We start from the raw sequence: 18,188 nt of genomic DNA, 5'->3' as shown, positions 1-18,188 counted from the left end.
CGAGTACAAAGCCAATGTCCAGTGAGAGTTTTCCTCTTGCATAGCCCTAAAAGGTCCACAGCGCTGACCCAAGTACTTCCCTCTCTTTACAGGCAGCCGACTGATGCAATAGCAGTGTATCTAGTTGAGACAATATGATGAAAGTCTGTTGTGTCTGCTTGCACATCAGGGTTGAAGCAAAGAGATGCAGTGCATGTTTCATGTCTATAAATGGCCCTTAACACACCCTACGTAACTGGATAAGTGTGTGAGATGGTCCCTACATCAAGCTTATCACAATGATCAGAGATCAGAGGGTAGCAGGTCTGGGCTAATTCCTGGACACGGCCTCCATGTCTGTAATGTCAAAGACCATATAGGTCAGGAGAAAAAGCTGATTTTGATGACGCTTTACAAACAGGAGTGGGGTAATTGTTTAAGGTCTGGATGAGACAAACATGTTAATAAAGTATTTTTGAAATGCTAAGTAATCTGGAGCAATTTGGTTTTGTTAAAATTCAAAAAGGCTTGCAAATGTTTTCAGTTCAACCACAAATGCATTCTTACTAGACCCAGTTGATGGTAAATCATATTCTATGACATCTTCATGGACTAAAGGTTCCCACAGCTGTCAATAGCACAAAGCCCTTAAGCTGGGAGGAGAGGACCTGTCTGATATTCAGTGAGAATAGTTAACGTTAAACTATACAAAGCAGTATAAACATTTCCTGTGGACAAGGACAGTTCTTCAGTCTCACATACAATGGAGTTGAAAGGAAGTTAGCCTTCTTTTCAAACATGACAAGTGAACAATGATACTCAAGAATGTACACTTACCGGCTAAAAATCTGTAATGTTAAGACAAGCAAAGATGATCTCAGCTCTGAGACGCTTGCGGGAAACCAGATGTATAGGAATGCTTAGGAAATGGGTAAAATCAAAGAATCATGCATGTAAGTAAGCCAGGTGGTAGCTCAAACAGGTGCCTTCAGGTCCGTTTAGTATCTTCAGTTTTATTTCATGTCTCAGCATATTTGATTATACACCAATATAGATTTCCACTGGTGTTTCTAACAATAAACAGAAGGATTCCAGATATTTTCTGTGTTACATTGTTTGGATGATGAGAGATTGTCATTCGCCCTGTGGCCAAAATTATTGGAAATAATCAAATATTTTTGTTTCATCCTAGATTCCATGTATGATCATTACAAAGTAATGTACACTCTACTACTACTACTACTACTGCTAATAATAATAACAATGATAATGATAATAATAATAATAATGTCTACATGTCATTGACAAAAAACACGTGTTAATGGGGCAGATTGACATCAAGATAATTTCTTAAAAATCTGGTTTCTGTAGGGGATGATGGAGTCTTGCCTTGTGGCTGAGGGAGTTTTTCAGTTGGTCCATCAACACCTCCACCTCTGCTGTGTTCAATAACAAGGGGCCGTTGGCTTCATGTTGATCAATACCCATCACTCCATGGAAGACAAATGGGAAGTCCTGAGACAGGAAGTGGGGAAAAGGAAAAGAGAGAGGAGGAGTAAAATGTACCTTTTTGGGGAGGTCTTCCCATCTGTGGCAACAGTTGAAGATCATCTTGTTGTGAAACTGGAGCTCTCAATGATGGAGTTGCTCATCTGTAGTCTTTGGAACTGGGAGATAGCCCTGAGATGGCTAATAGGGGAAAGAGTGAAAATCAGAGAAAAAAGAGAGGAAAGCAGAAAAGATTAAAAAAGGTTTTCTAGGAGCCCTACTTTCTGATGAATGAAAAATAAAGCAAGTTTAAATGAAAATGTAAGGTAAATTTAAGCTCTCAGTTTTGCAAAACACTTGTATTCAAGACTATAAAGTTCACTTTCAGCTTGCAAATTGACCAGTGTCAGCAGATTTGCATAGTGCCTCGGGGCTTTTATCGTTAACCATGCTGATAAACAGATAGAGGACAGTGTACATTCATGTGTGCGGTATTTCAATCATAAAAGGCAAGCAACACACTAGAGCAGTACTTCTACCACACTTGTTCCTCAGTAGTTTGGTGGCTGAACGCCTCTCAATCAATCTATATACAGTATAGCAATGGTATTTGTGTGCAGTCACTTATACAATGTCATTTGAATGATTTGGTAGATGCTTTTCTACACACCTACCTCTGCCTTACATATCTTTCTGTTTGAACCATATGCCTAAAGGAAACAGTCACATCACCAGCAGGAAAGTGTGTAGTCTTACCCGTCTCATTGTTCATCCTAAATGGGGTAATCCCAATCTCCATCACCCACTCATATCTTGGATCCACTTTCTACACAAATAAGCTCTATACAAGTACATTTTTTCCCTATCCTTTAGCTCATGATCTAACACACACAACATCTATCAGATAAACTGAGCTCTGCCTGCAGGGAAGACATATCAGAGATGACAGCTGGTAGACACCTTTAACATAAAACGTACAACACATAACAGAATATTCCTGCATGTCTTGTTGAAAACCTCGTCTGGAGGGTATAGGAGACAGGATCTTCAGGCATGGGTGTTTATAGGCACTTAGTAAAAGCTTGTTCCCTGTTGAGACCATGCAGCACATGTTCTAGATATCTTCCTTGTTGGTGGTGAGTTTATTCGTGGAGAGCCTTGCCAGATTCCTGCAGGCTACAGAGAGATATAGAGATTTGTGCTGGCCTAGAGGAGAGCACTACAGGAAGGGCTGCTCTCAATAGGCATACAGTCGACTGGTCCTCTGTTCTGGGTAGGCCAGGCACTAATTGACAGCTGCTCCAACCATTGGTCCTGATACAGTGTTCTGCCTCACAGAAAAAACACAATGTATCATTTTCTTTTGTTTTTACTGAGTGTGCTTAATGGCATATATCATTGTAAAATCTGAATCAATACCCATTTTTCCCCAACTAGCCCCTAAAAATGATCTACTCAGCTGAGAAGCCAGAAATCCGTCTACAGCAGGTCTGCAGGTCAACAGGGAGAACAGAAAGTTTGAATATTGTCAATTATTATATTATTAATTAATTATTAATATTGTCCTGCACTTCCAAAAAGTCAACTTTTCAATGACGAAGGAAAACTGACAATTTCCCATTGACACCCATGCACTTTTGACAGAGCATTCAATATGGTCCCCTCTCTGCTCAATACATTTCTGATCTGCACCTGGCAGAGCAAAAATGAACCTGCTGTATGGCATTGTGCCATGGGCCAATCACATCGCCCCTGCTTACACAGGCACTTATCACATCACCATAGACACCAGACTGGCTTCACTTGTGCTGGTTTGAGTGCAGAAATAAAAGCATGAAACGTCTTACATTTTTGTACCTCACATCTCTGAATACATTCACTATCTCAGAGATATGAATGATTAAAAGTGACATCATTAATTGTGGCACACATTGTGGGCAGGGTCATACAGATTATGTAAGACAATATAAAAGAAAATGTAATCAGCATTCACTCCCTTCGAGTTTTTTTTATTTATTTTTTTTATTATGATATACAAGCTCAGCTGTTGTGCCAAAACTCATTCAATTATAATACTCCATCAAAAAACCCAACCAAACAAAAAAACAAAACAAACATCACATCTAAATAGGCTACTGGTACAAAAAGATATTTGGCAATTTAATAGGTGTATTTTAATGTTCATGAATACATTGTATTCAGTGCCTTATGCCAAATTAAAAAAAATAAATAGGAAAAATTGAGTACTTTTGTATGGGAACTTCACGTGTAAATAACAATTTCTCATCTCATGCTTTCATTTTTGTCCTGGCTGAAAGGCTTGTTTTATAGGTTTTGATTCTCCTGAAGCACGGTTGTATTTTAGGATTTCAGGGCTTGCATGTAGGTAGGCAGGGCAGCATGGGTGTTATAGGGAATAATATGGAACCCATATAACCCAGACAGATAGTACAAAAGTACACCAAAACAAAATAACTCTATAGATTAACTGCTGAAACAAATATTTAAAGCCTTAGAAACAAAATCAGACAATCATGAAAAGAAGACAAACTTAAATTTCTGTAGGCTTGTTATCAATTTGTAACACTGAACAGAAGCACAGAAACACGGCAACAAAGTCAGCAAATGCTGTGGAGTTTATTTAGGATTACCTAATACAACATAAAATATATGACATTACTTATTGCACTTAATAATAGCCTGAGTAGACATCAGTCCAAATCCCTTTGGAAAGTCTGTTGTAGGTTCAATGAATAACCAGATGAAGATAATACTAATCTAAAAGAGCAGTGATGATTGAGCAGTACAAAGTCAAAACCTGTGTATTAGAAAGAGATAACAAGCTAGACTGACAAGATAAACCATTAATCCCACTGTAGGGTAAAAATAATTTTAAAGACTAATTTAAAATTAATTTTAAAAATTAACATATATTTCTCTTAAATTAATTTCCAGTGATTTATTTAATTGCATTATAGACTTCATAGGTGTTTGTAGCTGCTGGAAGGTAAACTGATTCCTCTTTGTGAGTGGTGTCAATGCAGTCAATTGCAGAGGTAGCGCTACTCTCAACATGATTCAGTTCACTGGCCTTCCATGCCTTTGGTCCTTTCTCAAAACTTTATGCATAATTACTCTGACATCTTTGATATGTTGAATTTTAGTTGGTTATATTTGTTCACCAAATACTGTCTGTGCCCAAATGTAGAAACCTTCTGACTGTGAGCAAAGTACACAGTGAAGAAATATAACCAATTAAAAGCAAAATGTATCCTTTAATGCTAAGGATGAGTGTTTGAGGTCTCCTTTTTTCACAGGTCATTCCTCCACTCGGGGTCCAGCTGCTGCTGAACCATACTCTCTTCAGTCTCCACTGGGGGGCGTAGTTCACAGGAAGGAAGAGGGGAAGGGGGGAAGAAGAAAGATGGATAAAACCTTAACATCAGTTCAAAATAATCATTATGGAGAGTGTTTCTAATGGAAATAAAGATGTGTGTGTCACCTTGAGGCTCAATCTGGATGTACAGGGCAGCAAGTCTGGCTATCACCGCCTCCTCGTCCTCTGCTTGGGAGAAACCAGTGTAGCCTCCTTCGTCTTTACAGTACTGGATAAACCTGGAGAAGAGTAGGGAGGGAAGGAGGGAGGGAGGGAGAGAATGTGAAGGAGAGATAAATAATGACACAAAGTTTGGGTAGGAAGCATACCGCCCTCTTGAGAGCATGGCCCGTTTACCCCAAAACATTTTATCAGGATAATCTTTCACTAACATTTTTTGTTTTTTTTATATTTTGGTACAAATAAAGTGAAAGCAGAAAGAAGTGGCAATGTAGCACGCACCGGGCCCAGGCAGGATCTGCATTCAGCACTATGGGGTTTCCCACCACAATCAGCAGGGCTTTGGCTCGAGTCACGGCCACATTGAACCTCTGGCCAAGGAAAGAGTAGAGTGCGTCAGAATAGTGTGTGTGTGTGTGTGTGTGTGTGTGTGTGTGTATGTGTGTTTGTGCATGCGTTTGTGATTTCATACCTTCTCATTCTTGACAAAGCCAAGGGTGAACTTTTGGTCTGTCTCTAAATATTTGGGGCTGCTCCGAACTGTAGACACCATAATCACTCTCCTCTCCTGACCTTGGAACTCCTCTACTGAACCAACCTGACACACACACATATATATACTTAACAAACTGTTTCTAAAACAACAACATCATCACTGGTATGTTTCACATTATCTGTAAAGGGATAAACATTCAACTGCATACCTTAAGGTAGTCCATGTTCTTCACTTTGAGTTCTTTCCCGACTTTCTCCAGGCCCTTACGAATTTTCTGCACCTATTTGACACCAAGACAAACAATTTCAGGCTTTTGATCTACATATAAATACCCTTTGAAACAAAAAAATGTGTAACAATAAACTGAATTGCAGTATTATGTGTGCAGAGCAACAGAAGTCTATTCCCACCTGTTTCCTGTAGGGGGCGATGATACCAATGTCTCTGGGTGAAATGGTAGCCAAGCCCTTCTTGCCGTGCGTCTCCAGCAGTTTCTTCACGTAGCCCATCATCACCTCCACCTCCGCTATGTTGAAGAATGAGGGACTGCTGGCCTCACGCTCGTCAAGACCCGTCACCCCATGGAAGATCACCGGGAAGTCCTGAGAGAGTTTGGTACGAAAAGCGTCATTTTGGCCAAAAATTAGTATTATATATCATTGGAAAGCTCTTGCTGAATTCCATCTGATGGTCAAAAGAACACATTTGTAACCATGAATACAATTGAAATAAAGGGGAAAATCCCAAACTCTCAATTAAATGTGGTGCAGAGAGAGTGTAACTGTACCCAATAGCTTTTTATAGAATATACATTTTCTAAATCTTAATCTTTGTAAATGCATGGATGAGTATGAAATGCCTGTTATGTTTTGAATAAGAAAGATGCAATCATTTTAAGTTTTGTTTCTGCTCTTCTAAAGGAAATTAGGAAAAAGTCACTTGGGCCCCTTTGCTCTAAACCCTCCAAGTGCAGGTGTGTTGTTGGGTGCTTTCATATTAGACTGTTTCTGTTTGTGTGAGTGCGTTTGGTGGAGTTTGTTACCCTCTTGAGCAGGTGTTCCCATCTGCAGTAGGAGTTGCGGATTATTTCATCAGCGCAAACCTGGAGCTCTCCGTCATAGAAGAGCTCGTTGGGAATCTTCAGAATGGCAGGATGAGACCTGAGAGGACAAAGGATAAAATGACAGCAATGAAAAGCACACACAGTTTAGAAGATGAGTCCAGAAAAATCGAATTCGTAATTTCTGTCAAGGAGTGACGATAAGAACCAGTAGCTGTAAGTACTACAGCACCTGTAGTTGCGCAGCAGTTTGGTAACAAAGCGGTTGTTGAATGTCCCCTCATCCTTCTGGTACAGAGAGAAATCATTCGCTGGATTCATCAGACGCTCCAACAGGGACACACCTGCAGACATCAAAGCCTTCTTAACTCTATATCCTGGTAACAGCTGCATACTGTACACAGAAGTAGGACAAGCCTATGTTTTTAAGCTATGGTTTGTGTATGTAAACTAAAATAAATACATAACAAAAAGAACTGAATTGCAAAATGATGTTAGTGCATCTGAACTGCAATGGAAGGTGTGCAGAAAGAACTGTGTGTGTGTGTGTGTGTGTGTGTGTGTGTGTGTGTGTGTGTGTGTGTGTGTGTGTGTGTGTGTATGTGTCTGTGCTTACCCATGCCGTATTTGAGTGCCAGGGGAGACCTGAGAATGGGTCCCAGCTGCTTGGGGTCTCCAGCCAGAACCAACTGACCAGACTCTGCCTGGAGTAGCCCTTTGTTCCATGTGTAACATAAATCAATAACACTTGGAATCAGATACAACAAGATAAACACAACAATAGAAAATACAATTGTGTTGTTTTCTATACCTGCCACGGGGACCAAACATTCAGTCTCCACAGCGTGTCCTGCCTCGTCCACAAACACATGAGTGAAATGTCCTGTAGGAATGTTCCCTGTAACCAGTCTATAGAGATCAAAGACAATACATTATAGTACACTTACTTTTGCTGAGGATCAGTACATATTAATTTTGTCTAAGAAAAGCATTCTATAGTCTGTTAGTATTTGGTACAAATTTATAGCTGGCTGTTAGTATTTTGGCTGTTAAAATTTAGGCAGAGATTGTAAACAGTGTAACTACTAAAGCAGCTAATAGTGGTTTGCTATCTTCTTTTTTGTGTCATGCAAGTGAGGAAAAATGCACTGTAAGGGTCATTTGCTACCTTCCAGCGGTTAACAGGGTGGTGACAATGATCTTATACTTCATCAGCTCCTCTTTAGCAGGAAAAACGTATGTGTCCCCTTCCAGGTTAGAGCATGCCTGTGAAAATACATGCACCAGTATGTCCACATACACAAACCTCAAAATAAATCACAGTGACTAGGAATAAAAGAGTGTCAGGCACTGACCTTTAGCTCCTCAGGAACAGTTCTAGGGTCCCGGCTGCTTGCGTACATGCGGAACACCTTGCGCTCCTCCACATGGTCCAGAATCTTCTTACAGAGCAGATCAGCGGCGCTGTTGGACGGAGCACAGGCCAGGATGTGGCAGGAGACCTGGGTCTTTTCTATCTGCTTGATGGCCTCCACCAGAGTCACTGTTTTGCCTGCCCAATACAAACAAGCATCAGCTTGGTGTAAAAGCATTAACTGGCAATAACGTAATTCCATGTGATCAGTATTACCACCGCTTGCACTGTATTTCTGGCTCTGTGGTGAAATGACTTGTTGGTAGGATGTTAATTCTGCTTAAAACCAAATACCTTAAAGACTATAACCCTGGCGAGGACCAAGAGGAAGTATTATGCTGATAGTGAAGCAACATTTACATACACAACCACATACACATGCTATACCTGTGCCAGGTGGGCCAAACACCAGGTAGGGAGCAGGTCTGGAGGAGCCAGCTACAATGTTTTGTACAGCCTTATACTGCTCTGGGTTCCTCTCCAGGTGTGCATCAAACAGCCTAGAAAGAGGAAGGTAGAGGTAGAGAGATCTGATATCAGGGCTGAATGAGACTTAGAGGGAGTCAATGACTACGTTCACACACTTACACATTTACATCCAGTTAAGATGCCTCGCTTGTTCCGATATTAAACGGGTTACTGTGGCATGCAATCACCTGACTGCTTTTACTTTTAGTTTACACCATCTGTGCAAACTCAGACTCGCGCAGCGTTATGGGTACATTTTGATGTCAATAAAAAACATGGTGGTGAGAAATACTTCTTGCTGTTATTGCTATTGGGATCATCATTTATTCCTTTCTTTTCCCTGTACTATAAGTAAGTAAGTAAGTAAGTAACCTACTGCTCAGTCAAAGAGGGTAGCTGGCTACCGGCATCTTTTCATTACTTACTCCACTACAGGTACAGGGATATTATGTTAAATGGTTTATTCATGACAACAGCAATATGCAATCACAAGGTATAAACTTTAGCCAGAGTATGTCCAATAGCAAGGTTACTGGTGCATGTAAACATAACCAGTGTTGACAACTTGAGTATAGCGGTCACAAGTGCAGCTCATTTATTATCTTACATCAGTGATTCTCAACCTTTTTCATATCAAGGACCCCTAATTTAGTCCACATTAGAGCCACGGACCCCCATTCGATGAGATTTTGACTCTCAAACCCAAATCTGACAATATTTTGATTGTTAGATATGATTTTGTCCAGAATTCCATGACTATCTGTATTGTAGGTAGAGAGATAACAGGGAAACTATGATCCAAATAGTAATTCTTCTGCATTCTCTTATTGTGTTAACTTCTTGTAAATGCAATAAGGCTGAAGTTTAACATTTCATTCATTTGCTGGGGACCCCCTGGAACCCCCTCAAGGACCGCTGGTGGTCCCCGGACCCCACGTTGAGAACCACTGTCTTACATTACATGACTTTATCTGTAGAGGGAAGAATCGCTGTTGTGAAAGAGTCCACTCACATCAACCTTCTTCTTCTGGGGCCTGCCTAGCTACTGAACTCCACCCGTCACTATAAACATGACTAACCTGAGTGTGGGTAGTTGTGGTTGTTGGTAGGAGGAGTTGGCTCCAGCAGGGAACAGCACCTCTCCCAGAGTGTGTTCAGGTTCCAGTGCTTCTCTGTAGTTTGTAATAAGCTCTACTGCTCTATGTTGGATACGCATGGTCACACGGTTGATTGTGAACTCAACACTGAACTGCATGCCATCTACAAAGCGGTCCAGCAACCTGCAGGCAAATTCATAGACAGCTGTGTGAATCTGTGACTGTGACACTGTGACTGATTTGTTTGTTAATAACCAGTCAAAGAAAAATCGATTTTACATTATTATACATTAGTATATCGACTTGAGCTTACTTTGTGCTGAAGCCCAGTTTGACCTGGTCCAGCTGTACACTATGGACATAGCCACAGTACTTCACCCCTGTTTCTCCTTTTGGGCACACCAGCAGCTTATCCCCTCGTAGCACAGACGGACGGTTCTCAGACACACCAGGCACCTGGCAGGTGAAAGAGTGAGTGAGATTGTGGGGATGATGAATATGTAGGTGAATATGTGAGTGACTATAAAAACTATAAACTACTATAAAATATGTGCAAAAAAGTGAGTTAATGATTAAGTGACTGAGTATGTGAATGAGCAAGAGGGCGAGTGAGTGAGCATCACACAAATTAACCTCCAGAACGAGAAGTTTCTTGTTGTTCGTGTCCCTGACCATGGTGGCATGTTCTCTGTCAGTATTGGGGATGTTGTATCTCTTGATGTCCACCTGCATCTGAAGCTCCTCTAGATACAGCAGCAGCTCAAACCTCTTAGAGTAGTTCTCCTTACTCATGGGACTCTCCAGCAGGGCCCTTCTACAAAGATACAAGGAGAATACAAGAACAAAACTACACGTTAGCTCTGGTTAGGGCTGAGTATTGTTTGGAAATTTCTGATACAGGTATCGGAACCTTGAATTCAATATGGATACCACATTTTTGTATAAATTTAAGCACTTCAACCATTTTTTTCTTTTCAGCCAGCTGCTTGCTTCTGGCTGTATGCTTATTGTATTGCCATCTCTAACTGATAATTATTTACTTGAGTTAACTAGAGTACCATCTAATGAATCAAACTGTGGATGCGGTCCTGCCTGGGAAGCTGCCTCATAGAAGAATGTGCAGGAGGATAGACGAGTGTTGGTAGAGGGGGAAAGTTGGCTGTAGGAATATGATTAGTGGCTAATAGAAATGCAACCGTCACATTCTCTTGATTAGCTCTTGCTTAGATAGCAAAAGGCTAAAATTAAGCTTAACAACATGTCAGACTATATGAGGTCTCACTAAGGTTAACGTCTGTAGCAGATCACAGTAATAAGATTTAATCTACTAAACATTAATCCCATTTTCTTTTTGTTAATGTACCATATTGTGTATTGCCATGTGTCATGCTTTGTTTATGTTTTTAATACATTACAATAAAGTCATTTGTGGAAAAAAAGATCCTCACTTATACAGAAGGTGGTGACTTTACCTTGCATCAGGGAAGGATGTAGATTGCTTCAGTGAATTCATGAGTTGGTTCATATACGATGGTATCACATAAGGTTTCAGCCCAACCTCCATTTTAAGGCGCATCACTGATTGACTGGTTAGAAGAGACAAAACGGAAAAGTTTGGATGCATCGCTACACGACATGTACACTTCTATTCCATAATATTTGGAGTGTATTGTATTACCTCTCAGGTGGCTGCCCATCCACAATAGTGCAAGGAGCTTGGGGAGTCATGGCAGGAATGGAGCGAGGTTTGTAGGGGGCTATGGGGGCCAGCTCCATTCCCAAGGAGGTAACACATTTAGCCTCAATAAAGCGCACAATGTGGAAGGCAGAGGAGGAGGGCAGCAGGTCTGGTTTGAACTCAAAGGCCAGTGTAGCTGGGTAGAAGCCGACCAAGGTGGAGCGGAAGCGAATTTGGATTTCATAGCTAGCACCTGTGGACACAAGGTGCATAATAGACAGATAGATAGATAACGCTCAGTACATTCATAGTGATTTATTGTACCCATAAAACCTGAGTCTAAGTATTACACTCTCCCACAGGTAGAATACTTGTTTTCATCTCTCTTGAATTTTAGTAATATCCAGTGTATTTTAGTGAGTAAGATTACAATTCTTGCTTCAAAACCAACCCGTCTTGTTTTTCTTTGAGTGGAGCAGCATATAGGATCATAAATTCAACGAGTGGAAAATCTCATCTGTGAGTGTATGTGTCCTACCTGGTTCCAGTGAAAGAGGGTTTGCTGGGGTCACTTTGTGTTCATCCTCCAGAATGAAGTATTTCAGCCAGTAAAGAGAAGTGTAGTGGGTGAAATACACTGGCTTTGCCCCAGTGTTCTCCACATTTAGACATACCACGTACTGTTAAAAAAAAAAAAAACAAGCTATTCAGTGGGACTTCACAATTATACCACAACCAGAATCACTTTATCTGTTCCAGCAGACAGTGTTCACAAAACACTGCACCTTTATATCATACATACCTCGTCCACGCCTTGCACACACAAGCAAACTCTCCCGTCCTCAAACTCGTGGTCCGAAGTGATACTGATGCCATGTTTATCAGAGATGAACTGAGTCCTGGGGGTATAAAGACCAGGAGTTATTGTATATTAGTGGCAGCAGCGTAGCACAGAGAGCAGGGCCATTAACCTTAAATCAAAACACCCAGATTCAAGCTTTCTGCTGAAAGGCCCTTGAGCAAGACACTGAATTCAAAGACACTATACCTAACCCTATGCTTCTGACCTCTGACCTGGAGAAGCGCAAGCTTGAAATATGGTTGACTGGAGAGGCTTACGGGTTAAAAAGAGTAAAACAAGAAACTAATGTGAACAAATAATGTTTAATTTTAGAAAAACATAAGCTGCTAACGCGGCAGTCTTGTAGTCACAAACAAGGGCGAAAACAAACACTCTTGAAGAACAGGCTATTGGAAGCAGGAGGGATCACAAGGGGCCTCTCATCACTGGGTTCTCTTACTTGTCCATCTTGAGTCTTTTCATCAGAAGACTGGCCAATTTCCTTCGGGCTCGAACCCCTGTCTCTGCTCCATCAGGGGAGGTGGAGTCCTGTACTGGCCCGGGACTGTATGCTCCATCCTGGACAGGTGCTGGCTGCTGGCCCCTGCGTGAGTGCCACTGGTCCTGATACATAGCTTTGACCTGCAGGGAGGATCCACTTTCATGAGTTATGTGAATCTCAGTCTTGGAATTGACTTTCCCACTGCAAAGTCCTTTCGCTTACCCAGTTGCTCTTTTGAGTCTCCTGCCTTATGATTTGTATCGGCAGTAGTGTACTTTGGGGTATTCTGTGTATTCTTTATACTTGCATTGCTAAAAAATGGCACCTCAGAAACAAACTCTGGCCTGAAACTTTTTGACTGTCCTAAGATGGGGTTTGCTAAAATCCATCAGCATTCCCTTTAAAGGCACTAAGAAAAACCACAGCAACCCATGAATGATGTGACAATAGTTTTGAGCCAGATTGTGGTAACAACTAAAATTCCCATTATGTGGGAGGCAAGTTTCAGCATATGTACAAAATGTAATGACAGTAACTGAAACAATGCAGGGAAAATGCTTGTTGAAAGTCTTCATTTGCATGCAGTAGCACCACCTTTAGGCCAATCATTATATTTGCTATTTATATTTGCTTTGCCAAGTTCATTATTTTTCTGTTTCAGCTAGACTTTCTTCTTTTGTAAAGAAAAACTATCCCCATACACATTGAATACACAGCAACCCTGATCCTTTAATACCCAAGTAGTAGTAAGTTTTAATTATTATTCAATTGTATTTAGATGCTATGGCAATACTGTTCACTGACATTCATACCAATAAAGCATATTCAGTTGACTCATCCACCGAAGTTGTGTCAGAATCGGAACATGAGTCTAATTATAACAAAGATCTGTGTCTGTTTCCCCTTTATTTTTGGGTGTAACAGCCGAAGACACGCCATGGTGGATTTAGGAGAAGATGAAACCCACTGAATTAATTTTGTAACAACATCCACTGCTCTGTCAGACTTCAAACAGTTCTGCATACTGTATAGAGGCCTAACTTTACATAAGCTAGTACACATTCATGTTTGTGTTTTCTGTGTACAGGCCTAGAATAAAAAAAACAAGTGGAAGTGCTCACCTTGGAGTTGAAGCGGACATTCCCATGGTAGATTGCAACTTTATGATTTGTTCTCAGAGCATATAGGACTCCACTGAAGTTTGGATCTTTGAGTCCTGCATTCCTGAAATAAACATAAAAAAAGATACCATTAGAATACGTTGTTATTTAGCTTTGTCATATCTCCAGAGCTAATGCAAAACCAAGAGGTACTCACCTTTTCCTGAACTCAGTGTTGTAAATGTCTTTGAGTTCATATCTGTCTGTAATGGATGCTCGATTTGTCTCTTTCAAAAACTCAAAGAAGTCAAGTCCAACTTGGCAGCGTAACATTAAATTCATGTTAATAATAATGGATGAATATGATTCAAGTTAGTGAAATACGGAAACGTCCTGCAGATTCGCTTGAATAGGGCTATATTGCTCATCAAATCATCGACGGGCTATGTCTGTAACTCCTAAATCTAGGAAATCCTACAAACTGGTTTTGGTTTTCTATTCCTTGGCATTCTAGTTGGGCGGTCTCTCTTTCCTGTCAATTGTAAAACAGAGCTACTACTAAGCCGCACTGGCGAGGCGATTTACAGCGAGTGCACCCACGCAGCCATTTAATCCAGAGAAACGAAACTTAAACTCAAGTAAAACTATAAACAGGTTTGGTTGAAATGATGACTCAGTCAACGGCGGGTCAGCATAAATTCACCACGCCTGGGTTTATGCGACTACTTTGGCTACTAGTACAGTTGAAAATCCATGTTTTAGCCTATGAATATCCTCTGTGTAAACAAACAAAATAACCTAACCAAAAATCACTATAATATTCATATGACATTCCCTGGGATTCAGATAAGTTTTTAGTTACCTTATTGTACTTTAGTTATTGTACTTTGGTATTTCTAATGGTATCACTATAATAGTCCTGTTTAAAAATGTTTTTTATTGTGCAAACAGTTAACAGTACAAAGAAGTCAAAGACAAAAACAAAACATACAAAAATGGTGGAGACAGTAAATCTGGTGGCTGGGCAGACATGGGGGGGGGGGTCAGACTACAAAAGTACAAAAGGTACTTTACAGTAGGCTATCCTTCTAACATGTAGGCTATTATGCCATTGGGGTACTATAGTTCATTTTCAGATGGATAATAATAATCATAATAATAATAATATCTGGCACTTCATAATTCAACGCCTTCTTGTAAAATGAGAAGACTGGCAAGACTCCAAAATATTAAATGTCAGTCATTATTTACTCACCCCCATGTCGTAGGACCACCAAACACACAGCAATGTAGCTCCCGTAGTTCCATCTCAGCCTTCTCCCAAACTATCTTTTTACAGCTATCATGTCCATAGCTGTTATGTCCATCAAATATCTTCAAACAGCTTGCGCAGAATAATGGTTTTGTAGGCAATTAGCATTAACAAAATCGACCCGCTAGGGCACTAGGGGCGGCTCCCCCTAAGCACCCCCTGCAATTTTCTTTGGAGAAAAAAAAACCTAGGATACAGAATGAATACAACAAGGCTAATTTATATATAAAAATATATGAAGTTTATTCTAAAAAAATAAATACATTTTAAAAAAATCCCACTTACCTCTGCTTAAGTGTGGTGTGATTGGTTGTTCTGTTCATTGTCAAGAGAGTTTGTTGTGATAGCTTAGCGAACAGAAACTGTGAGACTCAAAGAGAGTACGATAATGTAGCTATATGTGCTTATTAAGTTGCTTAACTGTGGACTGTGGTGTGTCAAGATGGACCATTGTCATTTCTGTTTTTGTCATTGTTGTCTGTTGTCATTTCAAAAGTGATGAACCCGGCTGGGACACTCTCGTTGTTCAGTGCTGTCGTAGATTCGTTGTTCCCCAGTGTGACAAAAACAACTTCTTCAGACACGTGAATCAGCCTTTAAAGATCTTTATTGAAGTAACAAAGACCTGAGTTGTTCTGCAGAAGAACTGAACTCACGGTCAAAACACAACACTTTTTATACAGCTATCGGTTTGACTAAACTTTTGCATACTCCCTCCTGTTCTAGTTCTTCTACCAATAAAATCTATCTTCGTTATCACCAATGAATACTCCTACTTTTCCCAAGAAGGTGGCCGTGAGTTCAAACATGCTGGCAAATAAGATATCTCTCATGGTCTCTCTTCCATGACCTACTAGATGTACGTGAGGCATATAATCTTCTCATGACCTCTCTTCCATGACTTACTAGATGCAGGTGAAGCACATCATCTTCCCATGGCTTTCTTGACAAATTAATTACTTGTTTTCCAGACAGAATATCCGACTCCCTTAATTCTGGTATGCTCAGCTGCAGCTGTGACTTCTCTCATTCTCTTATTCTGGCCTGTTCCCTGGAAACAGATCCGTTGTGGTCTGTGCTACTTGCAGCGCGTTTGTAGGCTATATTTGGTTGTGTTGTGTGTATTTGCAGCGCATGTGTTGTCAAATTGATGAAGATGTTTTCTTAATTTGCTTGTGTTTTGTCTATTTGCAAGTTTTCTTAAGTTGCAGTGCGTTGAGCTCTCGGCCACCGTACGTTTCACTATAGCACATACGTTGAATGGAGGTGCTTGTTTATGTAGCACTGATTGTTTATATGACTAATACAGTGACTAATGTGTCTGATATAGCACATTTTTAATCAGTTGTCTTACTTCTGACTATATAAACTCTTAATTTGCCGTCTAAAACTGTGTGCATAGCTGCATAGTCTTGTGTCTAACTGGACTCAGTGTTATATCATATACAGTCTAATAGGCATAGGCCTAAATACACAGTCAGTCTTCGGCTCATTGAAGCACGCGCATGCATATAGGCTAATGTTGGGTTGGGGATTTGGCTCCCAATGGAAAAACAGTGGACCCTCCTTGTGTAGTAGCCTAATTCACACCCTAGTCTATTGTATTGTATTGTTATTATTATTTTCTATATTATTTAGAAAAAAGTTAGCACCTGCTGTTAAAAATTCCACTCCCCCTTAGCTCCCCCAGCCACAATTATCTGCAGCCGCTACTGATTGTACCTCCATGTTATTATTGTGTTATATTATCAAATTATTATAGCTTTATATTATAAACACGTGAAGAGCTCTTGACCCAAATCAGACACACAGCGCGCTCTCCTGTTAACGTTACTGAAAACGCAACTTTTCTACACGCTACAGAATCAAACAATGACAGAAAATACACTGCTCTGTGTTGGAATTTAGTTTTAGGTTTGTGGTGAATTTTTGCATTTAACGTTACATTTTGTAATTGGCTCACCAACTATCTTAGCTGCTTAGCTAGCTAACGCTAACGTTACTTTATTGGTAGCTAGCTAACGTAGGTTTTACTTGCTCTAAGATAACTAGCTAACTTGCACTTGAACCAAAACTGAAATTACAATTTAATTTAATTTGAGCTGTTATTGGAGTGTATATTAGCATATGATAATTTCATAATCTTTTTTTAATGTGTTAGTTGAAGCTAATTGTAAACTAGCTAACTGGTGTCAACCAGAGCCATTGTGTAATAAGTGTTAACCTAGATATTACCAACTGCTATTTGAGTGTATCTTCTTGGATGTTTTTTGGTACATTTGTTTCTTATTACAGACAGAACCCAGAGCCAACTTTAAGATAAAATCTTCCTTAGGTCTGTTGTGTAACTAATGTCTACTCCTGCTGACCCGCCTGCCAAATGTGAATGCTCTCAATGCTGTTGTTGCCGCCCGCCCCCAGCTTGACCCAGAGGAGACGCCCACAGCTGCCCTAGCAGGTAAAGGATGTGGGCCATAAAGTTGTGCCCACATTATATAAGAGGAATACAGTATGTGACCCAATTTGTCATTTTAAATTGACAGGCCTCTTGGCAGGCTGTATTACCTACCTATTGTTGGTCGTTGTTGGTCATGCATGCATGACAGTATGTGTTTGGAAACCTTTTAATGTTTAGTTTTGAAAATAACTTATGTTTATTTGAAAACAATTTGTACTGTTTTGAGTTCATACAGGATATATTTTTAAAAAGTTGAAAGATCCAACACTTCAGTCTCTACTCACTCTTCTTCAAGACTGAAAGAATCAATGCACTCATAACAATAATAATGAGATATCTAGTTGATACCACAGGAAGATCAGAGTGCAGGGTTACGATTCAGTGAGTTGCTCAAGGACACTTCCGCAGGATGTATGTTTACCAACATCCTGTTGAAGGATGGCTCTTTAACCACCGCTATCTTGCCGCCCCATCTACCCAAAAATCCCTAGTTGAGGTGTTTATCAAGTATGTTAAGTATCCTTGAATGGATAGATCCGTAAACAATACATGATGCAATGAAGAAACCACTTTTTTCCCCCCACATAATAACAAATTTATAAACCTATCATAATCATACCAACTGATTCACGATTAAGGATTGGTTTGATAGAGGAACATAAAAAAAGTCAGCAACATCTTTCAGAGGAGACTTCACTTTTGTTTAGTCATATCAAATTCCATCTTCTGATATTCTGAA

At 40.2% G+C, this 18,188-nt stretch overlaps 1 protein-coding gene across 1 annotated transcript; it reads right to left on the bottom strand.

The window, feature by feature from the left end:
• Positions 1-4,088: 4,088 nt before the first annotated feature.
• LOC139654841 (putative helicase mov-10-B.1) lies at positions 4,089-14,198 on the bottom strand. Its single transcript, XM_071532035.1, has 23 exons — positions 13,897-14,198; positions 13,701-13,803; positions 12,538-12,719; positions 12,039-12,135; positions 11,775-11,916; positions 11,237-11,489; positions 11,031-11,144; positions 10,192-10,372; positions 9,872-10,014; positions 9,541-9,741; positions 8,381-8,493; positions 7,935-8,131; positions 7,748-7,845; positions 7,391-7,488; positions 7,196-7,294; positions 6,812-6,923; positions 6,562-6,679; positions 5,930-6,121; positions 5,728-5,799; positions 5,496-5,621; positions 5,306-5,394; positions 4,970-5,082; positions 4,089-4,840 (listed from the first exon to the last, which is right to left on the bottom strand). Exons 1-23 carry the CDS (start codon positions 14,019-14,021, stop codon positions 4,779-4,781), a joined length of 3,030 nt encoding a protein of 1,009 aa, XP_071388136.1. The 5' UTR covers positions 14,022-14,198; the 3' UTR covers positions 4,089-4,778.
• Between the last annotated feature and the right edge of the window lie 3,990 nt (positions 14,199-18,188).

Source organism: Centroberyx affinis, unplaced genomic scaffold (genome assembly GCF_046629955.1).
Source record: "Centroberyx affinis isolate AG114_WGS23_722 - 3 ecotype Tasmania unplaced genomic scaffold, CSIRO-AGI_Caff_v1 ptg002159l_1, whole genome shotgun sequence".
NCBI classification, from domain to species: domain Eukaryota; kingdom Metazoa; phylum Chordata; class Actinopteri; order Beryciformes; family Berycidae; genus Centroberyx; species Centroberyx affinis.
Note: the sequence above shows the minus strand (reverse complement) of the source record. Positions and strands in the feature narration are given on the sequence as shown.

Excerpts from the sequence above, each read along its gene's own strand:
- LOC139654841 (XM_071532035.1), bottom strand. The coding sequence starts at position 14,021 with ATGAATTTAATGTTACGCTGCCAAGTTGGACTTGACTTCTTTGAGTTT. Across the intron at positions 11,917-12,038 it reads GTGTGCAAGGCGTGGACGAG|TACGTGGTATGTCTAAATGT; the intron begins GTATGTATGATA and ends TTTTTTTAACAG. Across the intron at positions 10,015-10,191 it reads AGAAACTTCTCGTTCTGGAG|GTGCCTGGTGTGTCTGAGAA; the intron begins GTTAATTTGTGT and ends TTCACCTGCCAG.